Source organism: Leptonychotes weddellii, chromosome 5 (assembly GCF_054177405.1).
Source record: "Leptonychotes weddellii isolate Sample4059 chromosome 5, ASM5417740v2, whole genome shotgun sequence".
Taxonomy (NCBI): domain Eukaryota; kingdom Metazoa; phylum Chordata; class Mammalia; order Carnivora; family Phocidae; genus Leptonychotes; species Leptonychotes weddellii.
This window is the reverse complement of record NC_138373.1, coordinates 26,994,734-27,003,701: the sequence shown is the minus strand read 5'-3', so window position 1 is coordinate 27,003,701 and position 8,968 is coordinate 26,994,734. Positions and strand designations below refer to the sequence as shown.

The 8,968-nt window shown below is 48.2% G+C and overlaps 1 protein-coding gene across 1 annotated transcript in view; it reads right to left on the bottom strand.

Moving 5' to 3' along the window:
• The window catches only part of GSPT1 (G1 to S phase transition 1), a 28,729-nt gene extending 22,067 nt beyond the window's left edge, over positions 1-6,662 (bottom strand). The window contains exon 1 of the mRNA XM_081819183.1: positions 5,930-6,662. Within this exon, the coding sequence (XP_081675309.1) occupies positions 5,930-6,407 (478 nt within the window). The 5' untranslated portion in view covers positions 6,408-6,662. The remainder of the gene's footprint in view (positions 1-5,929) is intronic.
• Positions 6,663-8,968: the final 2,306 nt, after the last annotated feature.

Sequence of the window (8,968 nt, the reverse complement as noted above, 5' to 3'; positions counted from 1 at the left end):
ATCATGACCTGAGCCGAAGGCAGATGCTTAACAACTGAGCCACCCAGGTGCCCCAAGACAATACTATTTTAACACTCTGAGATATTTCCTCCCTGGGACACCTGGGTGGCAGAGTTGGTTAAATATCCAACTCTTGGGGCGCCTGGGTGGCTCAGTCGTTGAGCGTCTGCCTTCGGCTCAGGTCATGATCCCAGGGTCCTGGGATCGAGCCCCCCTGCTCTGCGGGAAGCCTGCTTCTCCCTCTCCCACTCCCCCTGCTTGTGTTCCTGCTGTTGCTATCTCTCTCTGTCAAATAAATAAATAAAATCTTTAAAAAAAAAAAAAATCCAACTCTTGGTTTCGGCTCAGGTTGTAATCTCAGGGTGTGAAATCGAGTCCTGAGTCGGGCACCAGAGTCTGCATGGAATTCTCTCTCCCTCTGCCCCTCCCTCTTGTGTGCCACACTCTCTCTCTAAAAAAATTAATTAAAACAAAAAAAAAAGGATATTTCCTCCCCAGGGAACAAAATCAAGCAAAACAAGGCTTAAAATCTGTCCTCTACATTTCCCTAACTCGCATGATAAATTTTAATTGCTGTCTTTTCATGCAGTACGATTCCAGAAAAGGTGAAAAATAAACAAAGGACAAAAGAATGCAAAAAGCTATGTACTAACTACATTAAATAAAACCTGCCCCAAAGAGGGTTTATTCCCAATCAAAAATTCTAACAGTTTGTAAAATCATGAAATAAGAGCCCAAATCTAGGGGCGCCTGGGTGGCTCAGTCGGTTGGGCGTCTGCCTTCGGCCCGGGTTGTGGTCCCAGGGTCCTGGGATCGAGCCCCATGACGGGCTCCCTGCTCAGCTGCTCAGCAGAGAGTCTGCTTCTCCCTCTCCCTCTGCCACTCCCCCTGCTTGTGTTCTCTCTTTCTCTGTCAAATAAATAAATAAAATCTTAAAAAAAGAGTCCAAATCTAACAGTCTAATAATGAGTAAGTCAAGGCAGAAAAGGAAATAACCAGGTAGAACAGAAAATCAGGTAGGAAAAGAAATGACACTCCAGGAATAATACTTTTCTCCGATTTCCTCTGTTTACTCTATTTCACTTACTGTCCCATGGAAGCCTGAAAAATCCTTGACAGTAGAGTTGTTGTTGCAGGCCTTTGGTCTTACAGAAAGAAACAAATCTCAAGAATCTTATCTATTATCTATCTAAACTTATCTCTCAGTTTCCACAGGTATTGTTTAATGTAAATAAAGTCTAAGGGCCCTGCTGGACAAAACAACTATTACTTTGAATCTGGATCTTCTCTACTCCCGTGGCTCTGAGGAGGTCACCTTTGAGAGATGAGTGATTAACAAGCATTCACCAAATGTTGATGGTTGCATAACTTTGTGAATATATTGAAAACCACTGTATATTTCTTTTTTTTTTTTAAAGATTTTATTTATTTATTTGAGAGAGAGAGAGAGCACATGAGAGGGGGGAGGGTCAGAGGGAGAAGCAGACCCCCTGCTGAGCAAGGAGCCCGATATGGGACTCGATCCAGGGACTCCAGGATCATGACCTGAGCCGAAGGCAGTCGCTTAACCAACTGAGCCACCCAGGCGCCCCATCACTGTATATTTCTAAAAGGTAAATTTTATAGTGAGTTATAGCTCAATCACTAAAAAAAAGAAAATCCCTCACTAAAAGTTAGCATTCAGCGAAACCCAAACACTACAATATAGACCATTTCTCTTTAAAATTCAAGCTTCAGGGGCGCCTGGGTGGCTCAGTCGTTAAGCGTCTGCCTTCGGCTCTCGGGTCTTGATCCCAGGGTCCTGGGATAGAGCCCTGAATCAGGCTCCCTGTTTGGTGGGAAGCAAGCTTCTCCCTCTCCCACTCCCCCTGCTTGTGTTCCCTCTCTCGCTCTTGCTGTCTCTCTTTCAAATAAATAAATAAAATATTAAAAAATAATAAAAAATAAAATTCAAGCTTCACAACACAATGTGCAACATTTTGGAGACAATTCTTTGGAGGGCCTGCTGAGGCCTGCTAGTTTTATTCTGTACTGCTTTTATTTTATTATTTTGTTGTTTTTTTTTTAAAGATTTTATTTATTTATTTGAGAGAGAGAGAATGAGAGCATGAGAGGGAAGAGGGTCAGAGGGAGAAGCAGACTCCCCGCTGAGCAGGGAGCCCGATGCGGGACTCGATCCCGGGACTCCAGGACCATGACCCGAGCCAAAGGCAGTCGCCCAACCAACTGAGCCACCCAGGCGCCCCTTATTTTGTTTTTTTTTTTTTAAATATTATATTTATTTATTTGTCAGAGAGGGAGAGAGAGCACAGCAGGCGAGCAGCAGGCAGAGGGGGACGGAGAAGCAGGCTCCCCACCAAGCAGGGAGCCTGACATAGGACTCGATCCCAGGACTCCGGGATCATGACCTGAGCCAAAGGCAGCCGCTTAACCCACTGAGCCGCTCAGGCGTCCCTCTATACTGCTTTTTTAATGGCAGAGTTTTGAGAGGTGTTGAGAGTGGGGTGGTGGAAAGGACACTACACCACTATTTTAGAAGCTCCGGCTATTCTAAAAGTCCAAGTGCTATGTATGGTCTGAATATTTGTGTCTCCCATAATCCCTATATCGAAATCCTAATGCCTAATGTGATAAAGTCAGTGCGGCGTTTGGGAGGTCCTAAGTCATGAGGGTGGAGCCCTCACGAATAGGATTATTGCCTTTATTTAAAAAAAAAAAAAAAAAAAAGAGCTCCCTTGCTCCTTCTGCCTCAGGACACGGGAAGTCCGCAGTTGGCTATCCAGAAGAGGGCTCTCCCCAGAACAGGCCGGAACCCTGATCTTGGGCTTCCAGCCTCCAAAACTGTGAGCAATAAATTTCTGTTGTTTAAAAGCCACCCAGTCTGGAGTATTTTGTTACAGCAGCCCAAATAAACCAAGACACCGAGTAACCCTGATCACCACTGCTAAATCTGTTTCTCATTTAACAACAGCAACAATAAAAAGACTGAACCGGGTACAAAGTGGAACATCAAGTACATTCTATCATAGAAAATGTTAGTTCTAGTACAAGTAACCCCTGTCTTATATTTTCATTCATTTCAGAACCTCTACTTTAAGGAGAATCACTTAGCTAATTTACTTGGATCTGTAGAGAATTACACTTAAATGAATTATACTTAATTACACTTAAATGTGTTCTACTTAATCATTCCTTTGGAAACCTATATTAAATTTTCAAAGGGATTCAAGGTCAACACTGAATCCCAAGTTCTGACTTGGGATAGCTAGAAACAGGCATAACTAGCAGCCCTCCAGTAAGGTGAATGACACTTTGGGCAAAAGCATCTTCCTCCTCTTGCTCAAGGCCCACTGAAACTATTTCCAAAAAAAAAAAGAGAAGAAGGAAGGAAGGAAGGAATGGAGGGAGGGAGGGAAAAAGGAAGGAAGGGAGGAAGGGAAAGGAGAAAATTTTCGGGAGAAATGACAGATATTCATTCTAGATAGACACATTTTACAAGTCATTCATTCTGGTGCTCTAGTCTAGACAGACTCCTTCAAGAGCTCTCCTGGTATTTAATTTCAAAACACACCCACCACAAATTTCAGCTATGGCTTAACAACAAAAGAAAACATGCATGCCCTACTGACTATTTCCTCACTATAAAAAAAAACTTGCAAATCTTATGGTTCCCCCTTTGTGAATTTCAATCTAAGTGCTACTTCCAACTTTTTCCCAGCTTCTTCCAAGCACAGTTCCCTGCTCTAAGGGTGGTATTTTATGGACCTGAATGGGCTGGAACATGCAATCCAACATAACTCTGGACCTCAATTCAAAAATCTATTCTTTTTTTTTTTTAAGATTTTATTTACTTGACAGAGAGAGAGAGAGAGCACAAGCAGGGCGAGAGGGAGAAGCAGACTCCCCGCTGAGCAGGGAGCCCAATGGGGGGGCTCGATCCCAGGACCCCGGGATCTTGACCCGAGCTGAAGGCAGACCTTAACTGACTAAGCCACTCAGGCACCCTATTCTTTTCTAAATAAACATCCTACAGAGGATTATTTTTAACATTAACAGGCATTTTGTAGAAGCATCTGATAAAATCAGTAACACCAATATAGGTTTCCAATAAAAAAAGAAAAACCTGACCACAATGGAGGGAATTTTCTTACCAACAACCACCTCCCCACACACTTTTACATCTCCCACTTCTAGTAGTGTCACAGAGAAAAGGGTTAAGAGTAAAGCTGAAATTGGCAAATGCCAGGAAGAGAAAAGCAATCCCCCCACCTAAGAGGTACTGCCTAACCACTCAAGAATAACCATTATTCCTGACTATGCTCTAAGGACGACTGTCTTTTGATGGCTGATGGCTACATACGCTGGAAAAGGAGTTCTAGGTGTAGCCCAAGTGGTGCTGGGGCCTCCAAAGGAGGCGGGGGGGGGGGGGGGCAAAAAGAAAATGGCTGGATAAAAGGAATCTACCCATGATAAAGTATGGGGAAACTGACACTTTTAGGAGCTGGTAATGAACTAGTTTGGGCAGCCAAAATGGCTTGATCTAAGCAAAAAAAAAAAAAAAGAACTGAATTTCCTTACTCAAAAGGAAAAAATCAAGTGCCTATACAAATAAAATACCAGTCAATAAAACAACCAAATCCAAACTGTGTACTCACATATACACTTTGCAAAAGTATTTCTTCAAACTCTTTTTGCGTGTCCAGAGAGAAAACTATAGTAAATATTTCTGAAGAAACTAACCTCCCAGAGCACTTTTATGATGTCCACTTATCTAAGAAATACCACAATTTAGAACTTTAAAGAGAAATCAACAACCCATTCTCACACACAAATTCTTGGGAACATCTATGACCCAGTCCCCAATACCCTGGTTAGATAATGGGAAGGACATTCCACCTTCTCCTTTCTTTTTCTCTTTAATCAATACGGACAGTTCCTATCATAAGCACCTGTCTCTGGGAGGTATAAAGTTCTCTGACTGACATTCCTCTAAGTCAGTTCCCGAAAGCATGCTATCACTGAAGCAGAACACAGCAAGATTTTTAAAGACCGAACTTAACTTGAAACCACAGAAAGAATGCCTACCAGCGCTTATGAGAATGGAACATGACGACTCCTAAGTCCTAACAAATGCTCAAGTGTGTGAACAGAGTCACTCCTGACACAGTAACAGAGAGAGCGAGTTATTCCAAGCAACCTGAGTAAGGTAAACGATTTTAACGCAATGAAAATTCCAAACGTGTCACTAAGAAGAAAAGCCCAAGTCCCACTCAAGGAAAAGGGCACACAGATCCATGTAGCTTCCTAACACATTAACGTTGAAGTGAGGAACTCTAACTTCCTGACACTTTGTGAACTTCACAAGCTTACAAATGCTAAGGGTGAACGAGATCTTTGTATTGATAGCCGACAGTTTCTGCCGGATCACAAGGCTGCAATGCATCTTGGGATTCCTTCAGGACGGTTCCGCGTCACAGACATTTAAAACGCAATTACAGTCTCAATAACAGAAATTGCAGCAAGAGACGCTCTCTCGGCTCGGCCGAAGGTGAAGGGAAAACTCGAGCATTCGTCCTCGCCAACTCCTCGGATCTCTCAACGCCCACCAGACCCACTCGTGGCTCCATCTGCGCTCACTTCTAGGCCTCGTGGCACTGACCTGCCGCGGCCCCCTCTCCGTCCCATACGGTCCCCACTGCCAGGGGGTGGCTGCGGCCCCCACGGGGGAGGGGCGGCCCCCAGGCCCCGCGGGTGTCCCCCGCACGCCGCCCCCGCCCCGCGCGGCCCTCCGCCGCCGCCGCCACCGCCCCGCGCAGGCCGCCTCCCCGGCCCCGGGCCGCCCCACCCAGGGCTGCCCGCGCCCGGCGCCGCTGTCAGCGCTCCACGTGCCACCCGGCCCCGCGGGGCGCGCCGCCCGAGCCCACCGCACCCCACCCCACCCCCAGCCCCAGTGGGCTCCGGGCCCAGGCCGGCTGCTCCCGCCCTCGCCCAGCCCGTCTTCCTCCCGCGCCCCGAGGCCGCCCCGCGCGTCCCGGCCCTTTACCCGGAGGGCCTCCCGCGCCGCTGCCGGCTCCTTGGTTGGGGGTGGCGGCGCCAGCTGGGGGCGGCGGCTGCTGGGCCGGGCCCCGCAGGAAGGACGGCACGAACTCGGCGGCGTGGACGTTGGGCACGAAGGGCTTGGCGTTGACGTTGAGTTGCCGGCTGAAGGCCGCACTGAGGTGCTCACGCTGGGCCTCGGTCGCCGCCGTCGCCGCCGCCGCCAAGGGGCCGCCGCCGCCGCCACACGGGCCCGGCCCGGGGGCTTCCATGTCCGCCTGGTCCCAGCAGTCGGGCGCCGAGTCGCTGCTGCTGCTGCCGCTGCTGCTCCCGCCGCCGCCGCCGCCACCACCGCCACTGCCCGGATCCATGATCGGGGGGGCCGTGTGTGTGGTGAAGAGAGGGCGGGAAATGGGAGGCGGGGGCGACGGGCCGGGCAGGAGCAGGCCGCGATGACCCGGCGAAGCGGCGAGGCAGAGGGGCCGGGGGCTAGCGACACAATCCCCGGCGTTGTCGCGGCGAAGGCTCCAGTCCCAACTCCGCACTCGCGACGACAACGGCGGCGGCGGCTCAACCCTCCTCGTGTGTGCGAGCGGATCTCCTCCCACCCAACCCCAACCACCTCGGACCGCCTCAGCGCCAACCCCACGCCGGCGCGGATTGACCCCGCCCTGCCACCCGTACCTTCGCCTCGGTAGTTCTTGGCCCTGCCCTTCCCAGTTTCCGGCTATGAGGTGCTGCAGCAGATGGAACTACGAGTTCCGGCAGCACCCGCGCAACCCCGCTGCGGTTTTCCCGGGGGCCGACGGGAGTCGGAGTTCCGAACCCCAGAGCAACCGGAAGCGGCTCCGGCTCCCGGCAGGCAGCGCGAGGAGGCGGAGGTCCAGTCGTCGCTCGGCGGCCCCACCTGTCACCCGGTGGGGGCAGGGGTGGGGGCGCGTTCTTGGGCGACACTTCGGACCCCGGGGTGGTCCTCGCCGTCCTGTTGGGCACAGGATGCGGGGAAACGGACAGCAGTTCTAAGGCGCAAAACACAGCGCTCCCCTCCTGGAATTCCTTCCTTCTCCCATCACCAGCCTGTGCGCTCTCTGCTTCCCAGTCTTCCTACCTTGTGCTCTCTTTCCACCTTCCTTCTTCCCGCCCCCAGCCAGATTTTGCCCTACATTTCAAAGCCGACGCTTCGCGTCGTACATTTTATGTATTCATTTGGTAGAAGAGAATAAAACCGTGAGACAGTACAACTTAAACTGTAGTGTGGCTCGTAAAGCGCTCGGGCCCAGGCTCTGCCCCGGCACAGGGGATTATTAACTGGGAACTTGGAATGACTCACCGTCTGTTTGACTAGTCATTTAAAGCCTTCACCCAAACTTTTCCATCCCTCCCTCCTCCCGGCCAAGGGCCTTGCAAATTAAACAGAGGATTGGCCTATTCCATAATGTATCCAGCTGTATCAACGAATACGGTTATTTTGATGCGTCCAGCTTCTATATGCACCATTAGGTGAAGTGTTTTTCTTCTGAACGATGGGATTTGCTCGAGTATTCCCGTAGTGTTTTATTGACTGCTTCTCACGCGGGCAGACTGAGTTTAGGTAAACATGGGGGTGGGGGGAAGCGAAAGATAAATACTTGGACTCAATTACATGAAGTAGGAAAATAACGTTGTTCTGAGTACCTGTTAAGTTTTCCTGAAATTCACCCATGCGGCGCCCAAGACGGGGAAAAACATATTGATATTTTTCTCCAAGGAGTCTAGACAGAGTGTAACTAACCTGCTAAAAATCACAGAGTAAAGGCGTAGACACACAGAGAATAGATGTTTCTTAACAACCGTATGTTACAGTCCAAAATCCAGATCTAGATATGAATTTAAATTTTAAATACCTGTATCTTAAAAGAGGATCCAGCCCATTAATGAGACAGCTCAAAAACAAAGCTGTGTCAGGTACCTTTCAAAACAAATTCTATGCTAAAGTGGTTTGAAATTCTGTTTAATATTAAACTAGCAATTTTTATGAATGCTTTTTTTTTCCTTGAACTTTTTTTTTCTTAAAGATTTTATTTATTTGACAGAGAGAGACACAGCGAGAGAGGGAACACAAGTAGGGGGAGTGGGAGAGGGAGAAACAGGCTTCCTGCTGAGCAGGGAGCCTGATGCAGGGCTCAATCCCAGGACCCCGGGATCATGACCTGAGCCGAAGGCAGACGCTCAACGACTAAGCCACCCAGGTGCCCCTTTTTTCCTAACTCTGAATACTTGAGATATCAAGTGCTGTAAATGTGAAGAAACCAGGGACCTCCATTGTAACAAGCCTGGCTTTAAGTTTTTCTTCAGATCTGTGGTCAATGCTCCCTGAAATCTTCTGGACATTGATTTTTCTTTTTTTCCACGACAGATGATGTATTCCCCAGATTAATAGAAAGTTCAGGTTACAGCCTATTAATACAGTTCTCTGAAGACCCATTTAAATCTTTCTTAGGAGTGTCCCACTTTAAAGTTGGTATTAAGTGATTGCCCTCGAATTTACTCAGAACTTATTAACAATTGATATAAAAACTCCTTCATATAAGGGAGACCTGCATTGCTATTGAGATAAATATTTTTATCTTATATTCACAACAGGAAGAAAATACAGTGTGTCCAAACTAAAGTGCCTTCTCACTCAAGATTGGCACTCCCTCACCTACTCCTAAAAATGTCAACACACACACACACACAAATGTCAAAACAAACAGCTGACTCAAAGAGTGACCCCTACTGTCCTCCAACTGCTTTATCACTGGATGCCATACTTCAACGTGGATCACCCATAGGGCACTGGATGATGGATCCCTCTTAGGTTAGCTCTTCACATCAAATTAAATTAGCAGCGTCTTTGTGCCTGAGGGCTTTTTCTAGAGACAAAGACAAAAACTGCTGAGACCCGCTGCTT